This window comes from Perca flavescens, chromosome 8, assembly GCF_004354835.1.
Source record: "Perca flavescens isolate YP-PL-M2 chromosome 8, PFLA_1.0, whole genome shotgun sequence".
NCBI lineage: Eukaryota > Metazoa > Chordata > Actinopteri > Perciformes > Percidae > Perca > Perca flavescens.
The window spans coordinates 35,922,617-35,938,619 of NC_041338.1; the positions used below are offsets into that span (position 1 = coordinate 35,922,617).

At 40.4% G+C, this 16,003-nt stretch overlaps 1 protein-coding gene across 1 annotated transcript in view; it reads left to right on the plus strand.

Moving 5' to 3' along the window:
* Window positions 1-16,003, plus strand: part of slc7a10b (solute carrier family 7 member 10b) — a 37,746-nt gene that overhangs the window by 898 nt on the left and 20,845 nt on the right. The window contains exons 2-3 of the mRNA XM_028585189.1: window positions 7,548-7,752; window positions 9,377-9,528. Of these exons, the coding sequence (XP_028440990.1) occupies window positions 7,548-7,752; window positions 9,377-9,528 (357 nt within the window). The remainder of the gene's footprint in view (window positions 1-7,547; window positions 7,753-9,376; window positions 9,529-16,003) is intronic.

The following is a 16,003-nucleotide window of genomic DNA, read 5'->3' on the forward strand; positions in this document are numbered from 1 at the left end:
GAAAAAAAATGTACACACATCAGAATAACACAAATACACATTAAGTAGACATAGGAGAACAAATATACATAAAGTATAAGAAATGGGGTTAGTTATAATAATAATAATAATAATAATAATTAGTGCTGTCAAATGATTAAAATATTTAAAATATTTAATCGCGATTAAATCGTATTAATGTCATAGTTTTTTAGCAATCTAGCTAGATCTAGCTAGATCCGGTGTGGTGTTGTAGTTTTCTAACGTTACTAGTTGTTGCAACAGCATGTGAAAAAAACTACAAAGTTTGCTAGGCCCATAAAGAACGTTAATCTCGCAATAAAGGGTTTGCGTTAATGCCGTTAATAACGCGTTTCACTGACACCACTAATAATAATAATAGTAATAAAACAAACAAATGTACACAATAAACACCCTTATATAAACGGACAGTATATAAACACAGATATATCTGTGTTTATATACTGTCTGTATATATACAGATGAGTAAGGTGCAGATGAATAGATATGACATGTTGCACAGTTGAAGGTAACAGAGAGTAATAAATAAATAAACATGCATAGTGCAGAATATTGTCTAGTGATGCTCATATTGCAGAAACAGCTCGTTCTTCTCCACCCATAACAGGACCACAATATTAAAAATGTAACGCACCTTCGGGTGCCTGGGTAGCTTGGTAGAGCAGGCACCCTAGAGGTTTGCTCCTTAACGCAGCGGCCGCGGGTTCAACGTCCCTTTGCTGCATGTCGTTCCCCCTCTCTCCCCCCTAAATGTCTTCAGCTGTCCTGTCAAAATAAAGACCTAAAATGCCCCAAAAATAATCTCTCCTTAGTGTCTTCATTAATCAGAGGTGTGTTTTGGGCGTAACATGCAAACAACCAATCAGAGATCAGCTCCCATTCCCTTTAAAAGCCAGGCGCGTTTGGACCTTGGAGCATTGCTGTTATGATGGAGGATTTGCACCGTAATATTTTATATGTGTGCTGCTGTGTGTCCCTGTGTGTGTAACGAGCATAGTGTCTGCGCGCTGTGCACGAGACTAGGAGCATGTTACTAATGCTCTGTTAAAATAACAATGAAATGCTGCGTTATTGACTTTAGACCAGGATTTTGTTGGTCAATGGTGCGATCACTTCCCACTGCCTCAAGATAGCAATACGCCCGGAATGCACCTGAACACACCTCCCTGTAAGACCAGCACGCCCGGAATGCACCTGAACACACCTCCCTGTAAGACCAGCACGCCCAGAATGCACCTGAACACACCTCCCTGTAAGACCAGCACGCCCAGAATGCACCTGAACACACCTCCCTGTAAGACCAGCACACCCAGAATGCACCTGAATACACCTCCCTGTAAGACCAGCACACCCAGAATGCACCTGAACACACCTCCCTGTAAGACCAGCACACCCAGAATGCACCTGAACACACCTCCCTGTAAGACCAGCACACCCAGAATGCACCTGAACACACCTCCCTGTAAGACCAGCACGCCCAGAATGCACCTGAACACACCTCCCTGTAAGACCAGCACGCCCAGAATGCACCTGAACACACCTCCCTGTAAGACCAGCACGCCCAGAATGCACCTGAACACACCTCCCTGTAAGACCAGCACGCCCAGAATGCACCTGAACACACCTCCCTGTAAGACCAGCACGCCCAGAATGCACCTGAACACACCTCTTTGTAAGACCAGCACGCCCAGAATGCACCTGAACACACCTCCCTGTAAGACCAGCACGCCCAGAATGCACCTGAACACACCTCCCTGTAAGACCAGCATGCCCAGAATGCACCTGAACACACCTCCCTGTAAGACCAGCATGCCCAGAATGCACCTGAACACACCTCCCTCTAAGACCAGCACGCCCATTGGCCACAGATGGCCGCAGGTTCATTTGCTATTTAAACGAAGGGGTGCTGGATGGGAAACTGACAACTGCGTCGGTCTTAAGCTGCAGACACACAGACCAGACGGCCAACCCTCAGCAGAAAAGGCAGTTGGACTGATCAGTGTCCCTGCAGTAACTCTAAGGATCCCCTGTTAAAGATCTCTGGTGAAGGTGTGGGCAACCATTAATATCAAAAGAGCCATTTATGGCCCAAAAACATGAAAAGAAACTTGTCTCGAGCTGCAAAACATATTCGAGCCTTTTAATGAAGACTATTTAAATTAGCATATCAACATTACAAATAAGTCTAAATGGGCATTCATTAATATGTATGTTGCCATTTTCTTGCAGAGAGGCATATCTAATATTTTCTGAACAATCACAATTTAAAAAAACTAGCAGCAGTAATGGAGTTTGAATATTTGAACTAGTTCTTAAAAGTACATCTCCTCTGTTGTCTGCTGAAATGAGAATGTCTGTGGCTGTGTTGTATTTCAAATTGTATTTGAAATCATTTTAAACTCTATGTGTGTCTAATGTATTTTATTTTCTATCCCCACTTCCCTTCCCCTAAGTTGTCAGGGCGCCACTGTAAATAAGAACCTGTTCTTAATGACTTGCCTGAAAAAATGTCTTTCAATATATATCTTTTTATATATATTTGCCTGTTTCTTTCTGCAGATGAAGCAGTAACCCAGCAGCAAGCAAATAAATCTGCTGCTAAACATCATCACAAGTCGTATTTGGTGAATGATTGGAGTAAATGGATACCCTGGAAATCCAGAGTTCTCGAGAGAGCACAATTTGAGTTAGCTCAGCGAGTCATGGTGCGTTCTTTTTGTCTTGTAATCGCGACTAGTAGCTCGAGTGTGATGTCTCATCCGTGTCGAAAAACGAATAACCTGAGGGGTTGTTGCGTTCTTTTTGTCACACAATACTACGAGTCGGAGAAAAGACGGATTTTTGTAACATTTTTATTAACATTTAGTATTCAATTCACCCAGTTATTGACAAATTACACAAATATATTTCATAGTTTGATACATGGAAATTACGTTTTGATTAACGTTAACGTTAGGCTACTGCTCTGCTTTCTGCTCAAGACTCGACTTAAAGCCATTGTTGTCATATAGCAACCGAGCGTCTCTAGCCAATTTCAGCTGCACAAGCTCCAAAATAACTAATCAGGTGGTATTTAACTCCTAATAAGACTGTAGAGACATGTCTATAGGTAGTAGTATACAGCACTATGTTTAACTCCTAATAAGACTGTAGAGACATGTCTATAGGTAGCAGTATACAGCACTATGTTTAACTCCTAATAAGACTGTAGAGACATGTCTATAGGTAGCAGTATACAGCACTATGTTTAACTCCTAATAAGACTGTAGAGACATGTCTATAGGTAGCAGTATACAGCACTATGTTTAACTCCTAATAAGACTGTAGAGACATGTCTATAGGTAGCAGTATACAGCACTATGTTTAACTCCTAATAAGACTGTAGAGACATGTCTATAGGTAGCAGTATACAGCACTATGTTTAACTCCTAATAAGACTGTATGTCTAGGTACATATGTTTAACTAATAAGACTGTAGAGACATGGGTAGCAGTATACAGCACTATGTGTACCACTTCTTCATTTGGTTACAACAAAGACGAAAGTGCTTAAAATTGTAGAAAACCACAATGTTTACTACGTGTGATGCACGACGTAGCCATCTTTGAAAGTGAACTCGGGGTCCTCTGAGTTCAGATTTACTTTGACGAGTCGTATATATACGACCTCGGGGCTCTTTTGCAACTTCCGGTTCGTAACTCCGCAAAACGACTCGTAAATCGACTTCGGTGGACAAAAAGAACGCACCATCACTCTGGCATCGAGTTATGATGCTCATTAACTATGCCCTGGTAGCCGAGCTGCACCAATCACATTGGTGTATCTGATGTAGGCGGGTCAGAGACGAGCTAAACAGAGGACGACAGCGCTGCGACGTCCAACTCATTAGTAAACATTGCAAGATGACTACGGATGAACACCAGTTGTTTGAAACGGCTTTGGCTGCTACAATGTATGAGTTAGACTTGGCTTTTTATCTGAAAGAGGAACAGAAGACGGCGATCCAGTCATTCCTTTGCAAGAAAGATGCTTGCCGTTTTGCCGACCGGATACGGCAAGAGTTTAATCTACCAGTTAGCTCCGCTGGTAGTTAGCTCCACTGGTAGCTAATAGTTTAAGCTACCAGTGGTAGCTAATAGGGGGTGTCATTAGTTCAGTCCGTAGGGAGTTGGGTTGGGAACTCCTTAGCTCCTCTGGTAGCTAAGAGTTTAATCTACCAGTTAGCTCCTCTGGTAGCTAAGAGTTTAATCTACCAGTTAGCTCCTCTGGTAGCTAAGAGTTTAATCTACCAGTTAGCTCCTCTGGTAGTTAAGAGTTTAATCTACCAGTTAGCTCCTCTGGTAGTTAAGAGTTTAATCTACCAGTTAGATCCTCTGGTAGCTAAGAGTTTAATCTACCAGTTAGCTCCGCTGGTAGCTAAGCGTATGGGGTTTAGCGAAAAGTATTGTTGTGATTGGTCGTAGTGATATCCAATTGCACCTCGAGTTGGACAATTTTTATTACTCATTGCCAGACCCTTAATCTTTCAGATTTGGGTCTGGATTTCCAGGCTAGCAGTAACCCAGCAGCACGCAAATACATCTGTCTACACACTATTATTGTATTCAATTTCTTCTGAAAACTTAATTTTTTTGGAGATTTGGAACCAGTTGCTCGTCTATAAACACTCAAGACAGCTATTAAGGTTTGGCAAACATGTGGAGGATAAAGCACTGAGCATACGTAGGCTACAACACACATTTTCGTTGACTGACGGAAATGTTATGGAGCCTAAATGGAGAATGTAAGAATCACTTTAACAATAATTCATTTCCATATAACTTTCAGTCAAAGCCACAGTGAGCCACTGCAGAGGGGCTAAAGAGCCGCAGGTTTCAGACCCCCGGGCTAAGCTGTTGTTGCATGCTCAAGGCGGACATTTTTGTTAAAAAAAAAAAAAAAAAAAAAATCCTTCTCCAGAACAAGAGAAAGGTCCTGTGCGCAGAATGCTGAAGCACCTTTCCATTCAGAGCGAGAGAGCGCCGAGTTGAACGAGCTGGCTGCTCGGCACACTGAACCACGCTCGGCATCAAGAGTCATTTCGTGCCACTGGATTGAATCAAAAGGCACTTTTCATAGATCTCATCTCACATCACCAATATGTGGTTGTTTTTTCTTTTCTTTTCCTGCCGTTTCTTCACTTTTTAGGACGATTTTGCAGGAAGAAACGGATGCAGAAGGTGAGCGGTTCACTTGCCACCTCTGCAGCCCACCGGGAGTGGATAATTTATGTCTGGTTATGTAATGGCTGTCTGTGCCACTTGGCTGCCTTCTGCCGTGCTACTGGTAGCGCTGTAGTCTGAATGCGTCGGATCTGCTGGTACTCTACACTGCATACTGAGGCTCTGGGCAGGAGGGATTGTCCCGGGCCTGAGTGATGGCCTTTAACTCCTTCTGTAACTCCGTCACAGAGCTCTTTGTGCTTTAATAACCCTCTGTATAAACTCGGAGGGGGACAGTGTGGATTGTGTGACTGCGGTTGCTCAAGAGTCTCAAACTGGTGTGTTTTTTTAATTAATTTTTTTTAACCCTCATGTTGTCCTCAGGTCAAATTTGACCCATTTATTTAAAGTTTTTTTTTTTTAATCGCTGAAAATAAATCGACAAAAACGTCGGAAATAGTGACCCAAAACCTGGAAAGAAATCAACAAAAACATTTTTAAAAATCGCTGAAAAGAAATCTACAAAAACGTCAAATGGTCACAAAAAAACCTGGAAAGAAATCGACAAAAACGTCAAAGAAGGTAACAAGTGTCGAAAAAGAACAACAAAAGGTTGAAAAAAAACTTTTCATTTAAAATTTTGACCCAGAAAAAACAAAGTTGCGTGGTCGACTGGAAGACAACACAAGGGTTAGGGTGCAGAGGCAGAAACTGGGTGATGCGTAATATTCCAAAACTTCTCCAAATAAGTCATAAGTGCTGTATGGACGTATATGTAAACATGTTTCCCACAGGTGTGAAAATGTTTTGCGTTGAATGTGCAGATTTCAGCCCATGATAAAGATGAATGTTTATTTGCGCACGTTCCACATTTTACTGTAATTGCCACCTGCTGTTCGTAACAGTACGTATATTAAATTCAGATATTAAATCATTTAATTACGTGCACAGTTTGGCAAAGTATGGGGCCATTTTATGTCAAATAAGATACATTACAGATCTGGGAGGGGGGTAAATATTTTTTTTTTGTCATGAATCCACATCACTGACAATCTGTGACAAAAAAAACACAAATTTCATTTTTTTTCATAAACTTTCGGCTTCAATCTTGGAACTTCCGAGTTTTCTCTCGGAATATTACCCCCCTCCCACAGCTATGCAATTGGTATCAAAATGTTTTTTTTTGCAAGTCAGAAGTAGCAGTCGAGTTACAACCTATGTACCAAGTCAAGTTCAAGTTCTGATGTTAGCGCTTTAGTGCGTAACTTTTAGATATTAATGAAAGTCCGTTACATTCGAGCCGTTGCCAAATGAGTTGCTACAGTCTCTCTCTGTGGGACTATGTTCAGAAGATTGTGGCGTCCGGTGACTTACCCGCGCAGAAACTCAAGTGAAGATAATGAACTCTTCTGAAGAGTCCATCATGATTTTTAAATCCTCCGTGTCCTCCTTGGCTACTAGCAACTGCGTGGAGGAGGTGGTGCGTGATCATGGAAGGCTTGTATCATGTTGACGCGCCGACAGTGTTGTTGTCATTACTTAGAATTCCTCATGGGGGGAGACAGAAACTACGCACTATATCGCGCTTTAACGTAAACATAATATATTTAATTAATGTAAATAAAGAATGTCTCTTAACCGTCCTGTTATTCTCCAGAGTGCTGATCAGGACACATTTTTCTGTCCGAGCCAATAATAATATAGCTGTTTTAAATTTAAAATGTCCAATGCCTTATCGCGCTGATGTGACCGAGCCCGACCAGAACCCGAACATAATTTCTAAATATCTGTCCGAACCCGGCCCGGACCGTCGGGCTCGAGAAATTTGTGTTTCTTTCAACCAAATTCTCAAAGAAAATAACATGGATAAAAATAACGTGGAAGAAAATAACGCTTTCCACAAGTAAAATAAATGATCAGTTCACTGCTTTCATTGAATTTGGGTGTTTTATTCAATTTTATAGCATTTGAAAAAGAAATGCCAAAGAACGTTGAAATGCGTCAAAAAGTGTGTCAAAAATTCCCAGAACAAGCTTAAGAAACACAGCGAAAAACATAGATGAAAACATCAATAAAGAGCCGAAAGAAATCTACAAAAACATCTTAAAAAGTGACAAAAAGCTTGGAAAGAAAAAACCACAAAAAGGCCAGGAAAAGTGACAAACAACGACAATTTTGACCCAGAAAAACAAAAAGTTGAATGGTCGACAGGAAATCAACACAAGGGTGAAAGAAGCCAAATGATCAGGTGTTTTCTCGGCATGTTTTACCGGTGACAGAAAAGATAGAATCGGTATCTAACAACCTTCTTCCTCCTCTCCTCAGGGAACATCATCGGCTCGGGGATCTTCATCTCTCCGAAGGGGGTCCTGGAGCACTCGGGCTCGGTGGGCTTGGCGTTGGTGGTTTGGGTTCTGGGAGGCTGCATCGCCGCCTTGGGCTCCCTCTGCTACGCCGAACTGGGCGTCACCATCCCCAAATCTGGAGGAGACTACTCCTATGTCACCGAGATATTCGGGGGTCTGATGGGGTGAGTTGGGTTATGTCTTTACAGCGAGTCAGTGCTAATACACTGCACATATTTATATTTAATTTATATTACTCTAAACCACCTTCTGTGAACCAACTGTATACTATACTATATATATATATATATATATATATATATATATATATATATATATATGTATACTGTCTACACTGCACTATATTTCTTGTCCACCTGTCTACAGTATACTTTGTATATTGTATTGCACTTTTCTGCTTTATTTTTTAGCATTTCTGGTTGGACACAAACTGCATTTCGTTGTCTTTGTACTCATACTCTGCACAATGACAATAAAGTTGAATCTAATCTAATCTAAAAAGATGGCAAAATTTAAAAAAACAACGTCATTGATTTTCATCTAGTGTCGCATTGCCAGCGACTCCACAGCACTGTGGAGTAAGGTCTGGCTACACCACAGATGCATTCTGGGATAGGAGGGGGAAAATGACACTCTTGGGTTGTGGCGACGGTGACTCTGCTGAATAGTCTCAGGAAGGATCTGGTTTTGGTGGAACATTTGCATCCTGCTAAAGAAAACGCCACATCCAATATTAAATGAAGTTAACTGTTGACACAATCCAGTACCGTGAGCTATTTAAATTAGCTGATACATGGTTAAACCTCATTGGCTCTTACCAGTGTATCTCCATGTGTATTTCGTCCACAGCAATCTCCACCAATCGGTCCCAAAATCTCTCAGTAAGAGAGGAAATGCCCTAAACATATTCTTTGTAAATCTTTACAATCATTCACCTAAAGAACCAAGCAGGTCTGTCTTGTTGCACCATCCAAAATCTTCTTCAGAACTTTTTCATTTTCAGGGTGTAGCTTAACCCTTGTGTTGTCCAAATAGGGGACTTAAAAAGAAAATGCAAGGTTGAAGTTTGTTGTTGTTTCCTCGAGGGGAACAGAACCACAGAAAGGGGGGAGGAGAGGGACCATGTCAATACGAGTGCCGTACTTTGACACTCCAGTTACCAGGGATGCACCGAATCCAGGATTCGGCTTCTGATTGGGCTGAATATTGGGCTTTTTGACGGTGGTTTGGTTTCTGATGAACCATAGAATTTTCTTCCAGTGGACCGAAACCCTACGCTTGCACTCCGCACGCTACGCTGGTCGCCGTAGTGACGGCGCCGTTGATTACGGGAAGGTGTTTACGTAGGTGGAGCGTTCAATGCAGCACGCTGTGAGAAAGTGGACATGGATCTGGTGAGCAGAAAAAGTTGTTGTTTGGCAGAACTTTCAGTCAAAAGGAGGCCATTCAAGTCCAGCTACATGTTCAATCTGTTCAATGCTGATTGGTCTGGTGGTGGCGAGGACCCTAAACTATACACAAGTTACAACATCTGGTCTGAAACATCTGGAAGAATACGAGTTGTGCACGAAGGAATCTCCAGACAGCAGCCAAAATGCAGCAACTTCAGGTACAGCAAAGGAAGGACAGTCCCTGTTTACTTCATTCATGTGTTTACTGGGTTCATGGACTGAAGACGGGAGGACGAGTCAGCACAATCTCAACCAGTGGATTCGGTATTCGGCCAAACACCAAAAATCTGGATTCTGTGCATTCCTACCATTTACCGAACGTCTTTCTCTTGTTCAGGTTCCTCCTGTTGTGGAGCGCCGTCCTCATCATGTACCCGACCACGCTGGCCGTTATCGCCCTGACCTTCTCCAGCTACGTCCTGCAGCCCGTCTTCCCAAACTGCGTTCCTCCGTACATGGCGACACGGATGCTGTCCGCCACCTGTCTCCGTAAGTGGCTTCTTCTTACCGAATTATCTCCAGTCTTTGGTTTTATTCCCCAGATTTAGGAGGCTGTGATGAAGACGTCTGTGTAAAGATGGTTTATGTTTAGCATTGTCTGGTGGTTTTTTTAAGTTTCTATATCAGAAATTTGGGCTTCTTTCAACCAAATTGTCAAAGAAACTAGTGTGGAGGGTTCCACACAACCATTACTCTTCACAGGTAAAGTAAATGATCAGTTCACTACTTTTATTGAGTATTGAGTATAAATTATTGAAATTGAAATGTATTGAGTTTTATTTAATTTTATAGCATTTGAAAAAAAGTGACAAAAATGTTGGAAAAAGCTTCATAAACACGGGGGGAAAAAATCCACAAAAACATTAAAGAAATTGCGGAAAAATATTGACAAAAACATTTAAAAAATTGCTGAAAAAAATCAACAAAAACATTTTAAAAAATTGCTGAAAGAAATCGACAAAAACTTTCAAAATATCACTGAGAAAAAGCGACAAAAACATAAAAAATATCGCTGAAAAAAATCAACAAAAACATTAAAGAAATTGCTGAAAAAAATCAACAAATTTTTTTTTTTAAATTGCTGGAAGAAATCGACAAAAACATTCAAAATATTGCTGAGAAAAAGCAACAAAAACATAAAAAATATCGCTGAAAAAAATAGACAAAAATGTCAAATAGGGACAAAAAACCTGAAATAAATTCAACAAAACATCGGGAAAAGTGACAAGTGTCGAAAAAGAACAACAAAAGGTTGAAAACAAAGTTTTCATTTAAAATTGACAAAGAAAAAAACTAAAAGTTGCGTGGTCAACGAGAAGACAACACAAGTACTGTACTTACATTAAGTACAATTCTGAGGTATTTCCATTTTCTGCTACTCTATACTTCTACTCCATCTCAGAGACAAATGTTGTACTTTTTACTCCACTACATTTATTTGATAACTCCAATTACTTTGCAGATTCAGTTTTCTGCGTAAAAAAACGCCAAAATCTAAAAGGTGTATTGTAAAAATGTGGCCTTAAAACTCAATGAGAAGTCAATTACTGACAAATGTCAGAAAACAGGAGGCTACATGAAGGAAAGTGAAAGAACAGCTCCACTCCTCGTTTTTACACATTTTATTGGGGAAAAGTTACATAATATCTCTAAATAAGTACAAGGGTTGTCCTGACTAAAGAAATGATATCTACGAATATATCGACTAATAGTTTATTCAATCAACACATCTGTAAAACTGAGTTTCTCCACAAACAATCGTGCCAAAGCACCACTTTAAATCTGGTGTTTACCAGAGATGTGCTCGGAAGTTTCTTGGAAATAAGGCCAGTTACACACTGCACGCGTCACGAGAGCGTGGCGTTTCTGTTGCGTCTCAGCCGCGTGGATTTTTCTGTGTCCTACACACCAGAAGCGTGTCTGATGCGGCGCTGCTCCTGCTGCTAGGTACAGGGAGGGCCGATCTCGGGACATAGTGTCGACAGATTCAAACTCTGAAAAATGGGTAAGTGGGCTGTCTGTTTATAACAACTTAGTGTAGCTGTAAAGAGCCGAAATAGCCTCTCTGATGTTGGACAGTCACTCAGAACACACACTATGTTGTTATCGTAGCCTATCCTATCATTTATATATAGTAGCCTATCCTACCCTTTATATATAGTAGCCTATCCTACCCTTTATATATAGTAGCCTATCCTACCCTTTATATATAGTAGCCTATCCTACCCTTTATATATAGTAGCCTATCCTACACTTTATATATAGTAGCCTATCCTACCCTTTATATATAGTAGTCTATCCTACCCTTTATATATAGTAGTCTATCCTACCCTTTATATATAGTAGCCTATCCTACCCTTTATATATAGTAGCCTATCCTACCCTTTATATATAGTAGTCTATCCTACCCTTTATATATAGTAGCCTATCCTACCCTTTATATATAGTAGCCTATCCTACTACCCTTTATATATAGTAGCCTATCCTACCCTTTATATATAGTAGCCTATCCTACCCTTTATATATAGTAGCCTATCCTACCCTTTATATATAGTAGCCTATCCTACACTTTATATATAGTAGCCTATCCTACCCTTTTTATATATAGTAGTCTATCCTACCCTTTATATATAGTAGCCTATCCTACCCTTTATATATAGTAGCCTATCCTACCCTTTATATATAGTAGCCTATCCTACACTTTATATATAGTAGCCTATCCTACCCTTTATATATAGTAGTCTATCCTACCCTTTATATATAGTAGCCTATCCTACCCTTTATATATAGTAGTCTATCCTACCCTTTATATATAGTAGCCTATCCTACCCTTTATACATAGTAGCCTATCCTACTACCCTTTATATATAGTAGCCTATCCTATCATTTATATATAGTAGCCTATCCTACCCTTTATATATAGTAGCCTATCCTACCCTTTATATATAGTAGCCTATCCTACCCTTTATATATAGTAGCCTATCCTACCCTTTATATATAGTAGCCTATCCTACACTTTATATATAGTAGCCTATCCTACCCTTTATATATAGTAGTCTATCCTACCCTTTATATATAGTAGCCTATCCTACCCTTTATATATAGTAGCCTATCCTACCCTTTATATATAGTAGTCTATCCTACCCTTTATATATAGTAGCCTATCCTACCCTTTATATATAGTAGCCTATCCTACTACCCTTTATATATAGTAGCCTATCCTACCCTTTATATATAGTAGCCTATCCTACCCTTTATATATAGTAGCCTATCCTACCCTTTATATATAGTAGCCTATCCTACTACCCTTTATATATAGTAGCCTATCCTACCCTTTATATATAGTAGCCTATCCTACCCTTTATATATAGTAGTCTATCCTACCCTTTATATATAGTAGCCTATCCTACTACCCTTTATATATAGTAGCCTATCCTACCCTTTATATATATATATATGGAGGAAATATTTATTCATAATTCAAATTGAAAGTCCAAAGATAAATTGAAAGTCCAAAGGGAAAACAAAGCGAGATCAAATTAAAAATATTATTATTTTTAAAATTTTCCATTTGGCTTTGGCTTTTGAATTTAATATTTGGCTTTTGAATTTCAATTCATCATTGGCTTTTAATTTTCATTTAATATTTGGCTTTTGAATTTCAATTTAACATTGGATTTTAATTTTCATTTAATATTTGGCTTTTGAATTTTCATTTAACATTGGATTTTCATTTGGACTTGACACATGTCAATGTAAATGAGGAGGCGTGGCCCAAAGGCTGGTGGGAGGGTCTGAAACGAAAGGGGTGCAGAGGCCCCTTATGAGCAGCAGGGGGAGCTTACTGCTGAGGAGCACACTGTTAAGCATCTGTCTGCAGATTCACCACTAGGCTGGGTCTGGTTTCACATGATAGAAAATGATGATGTAAGCTAAACACAAACCACATTTCATGCAACAACCGTGAAGTTTTCATGTAGTTACTATAATAGGGCCCGTGTTAGTGAGGAGTAGATTAGGACTGGATTTAAAGCTGATTCTGGTTCCCAACTTCGCCCCAGGTGTATCTGTTTAAAACACGACTCAGACAACTTCTCTTTTGATTAATTTAATTAAGCAACAGTAGAAACATGGGTGTGGGTAGCTCTGCTTACGTGTGTTTGTGTGTGGTCAGATCTCGAGGACGCACACACACACACACACACACACACACAAACACACACACACACACAATCTCGGATAGTCATCGTCCGAACTGCGACCTCTCCAGAGCAGGGGGAATGAAAGGGGGAAACACCAGAGCAGGGGTAATGAGAGGGGGAAACGCCAGAGCAGGAGGAAATTTTCCACATGACAAATGTAAGTCTAATATTCACTCTGCTCGTACAGTACCTCTGTTTTTGTCTGCACCAACCCGTGAGAAAAATAATTGGTTCCTTAGCTGCAAGATATTTGATTTTTATAACTAGCTAGTCGCTAACTTTGTCCATTTGCTCTTCAGTGCTGTGCAGGTAACCTACAGTCAGTTTATTAGACTTTTGTAGCTGAAAACAGCTGTTTGCTGCAAGGGATGAGGTTGCCTACAGCAGTGAGACTGAGCTAGACAGTTGAGACAAAAACTTAAAGGAGAACTCCGGCCAATTTTTACGTTAATCTTTATCGCTATAAATATGCGAGTACGGTCGATAGAAAAAAAAAACAGAGCCGTATCGGTGCTAGCAACACGGAGTTGCTCCCACTTAGCTAAAACAGCAGTTTTGGGGGCAGGTTAGAAGTAGTGCCATTGTGCCTCTTAATGGACCCAAAATGCAATTAAAATGTCTGTGCAACATGAACAGGGCCCTTACGTGTATCTGAAGTCTCTTTTATATAGACCTTAGTGGTCCCCTAATTCTGTATCTGAAGTCTCTTTTATATAGACCTTAGTGGTCCCCTAATTCTGTATCTGAAGTCTCTTTCATATAGACCTTAGTGGTCCCCTAATACTGTATCTGAAGTCTCTTTTATATAGACCTTAGTGGTCCTCTAATACTGTATCTGAAGTCTCTTTTATATAGACCTTAGTGGTCCCCTAATACTGTGTATCTTTCCCGAAATTCAGCCTTTGTGCAGAATTCCAGCCACTAGAGCCAGTTCCACAATGAGCTTTCCTTAGGGCCGTTAGAGAGTCAACCCAACGTCCTAGTTTTTGATACACGACGCGCCGGTGCGCACAATACTATGCGTTGTCGGTGGGGGCGACATGTATTGTAGTAGTGCCCTATATTTAAATATAGGATACTATATTCTACATTATCAAAAAATATTGAATCAACTTAGCAGAGCAAATTCATCAAACATAGGACAACTGAGTCACATTTTTCGGTATGTATCAACGTTCTGTGTGTGTGTCTATGCTGTGTGCCCTCCTCAAGAGGCTGAAATAGCATACAGCAGGAGAGAGAGAGAGAGACCCAAATGTATTTATATATTTTTAAAACCTGCTAAATGTATTGGTCAGTGCTACCCAATCGTAGTACACTGTACTGGTGGGGAAACACGCCAGCATCTGATAAAAAGAAGTCAGCCAGCCAGCTGCTCCCTGACGAGAGCCACTCTCCGGGAGGGTGCAGGGCAAGGCGGAGGGTGGGGGTGTGGTCTTGACCAACTGCCACTTTGCTCGTTTGAAAGCCATGATGTCTCTCTCTCTCTCTCTCTCTCTCATGGGTGGGCCAAATTCTCTGGGCGGGCAAAGCAGAGAAAGGGACGGTAACCTTGCTCCTTATGACCTCATAAGGAGAAGATTCCTGATTGGTCCATCTGAGCTTTCATTTTCTCAAAGGCCGAGCAGGATACCCAGGGTTCAGTTTACACCTATCACCATTTCTAGCCACTGGGGGACCATAGGCAGGCTGGGGGAACGCATATTAATGTTTAAAGTTTGGGCAGACTGTGTTCGATGATCTGTAACTAACAATTATTTTCATTTTCTATTATTCTGTTGAGTATTTTCTGGATTAGTGGATTGGTTGTTTGGTCTCTAAAATGTCAGAAAATTGTGAAAAATGTGGATCAGTGTTTCCCAAGAAGCCCGAGATGACATCCTCAAATGTCTTGTTTTGACCACAACTCAAAGATATTCAGTTTGAAGACACTAGAAACATATTCACATTTAACAAGCTGGCATCAGAGAATTTGTTGACTCATTAGTTTGATGTAAAACTAATGGATTCATTTTTGCAGCTCTAGTCCACATGAACACAGCTCAGAGCTGTTCTGTTACTTCTGGCACCGACACTCCATAAAGTCATCATGCATGCAGCATTTCTTTTTTAACGCAATCAATTTTTGATGGGAACATTTAAATGTTTGAGGAGTGAAGAAGCTCTCGGCTTTCACATCCACTCAAAACCTTTTAGAGTGAGCCTGTCAGTTTACTTTAGTCTGAGTTAGTTTTCAGTGTGTTTGTTAGTTTAGTTTTCAGTTTTTTGATGGTAACATTAAATGTTTTCAGGAGTGAAGAAGCTCTCTACTTTCACAGCCACTCAAAAAAAAAAATTTTCAGCATTTTCTGACATTTTAGAGACCAAACAACTTTGATTTACCAGAAATGAGTCCACAGATGAGTTGCAGCCCTATGTGTGGACCTGTCAGGCTGCCTAATTGCTTGCTGTCTTGCCTGAGAGTAACTGCACTGAACCCCATTAATCCACACAGCGTCTTTATCTTATCAATGACTAATGCCCTCCTTACACCAAATGACTTTTCAAGCTATTCCACTGTCGCAGATCTTATCTTATTTCTCATTTCATTGGGCGAAAACAAGGAACGCTAACCCAACACATTATCATTCACACTACAAAAGATACGTGGTCAAATGCATCCCAGACCGCCTCGGCAAGTGGTTAGAGCGATCACACTTGCAATAGAGCTCAACAGTGTGGTTCCCGAAGGTAAAATCCCATTCATTTTCTCCATAAGGATT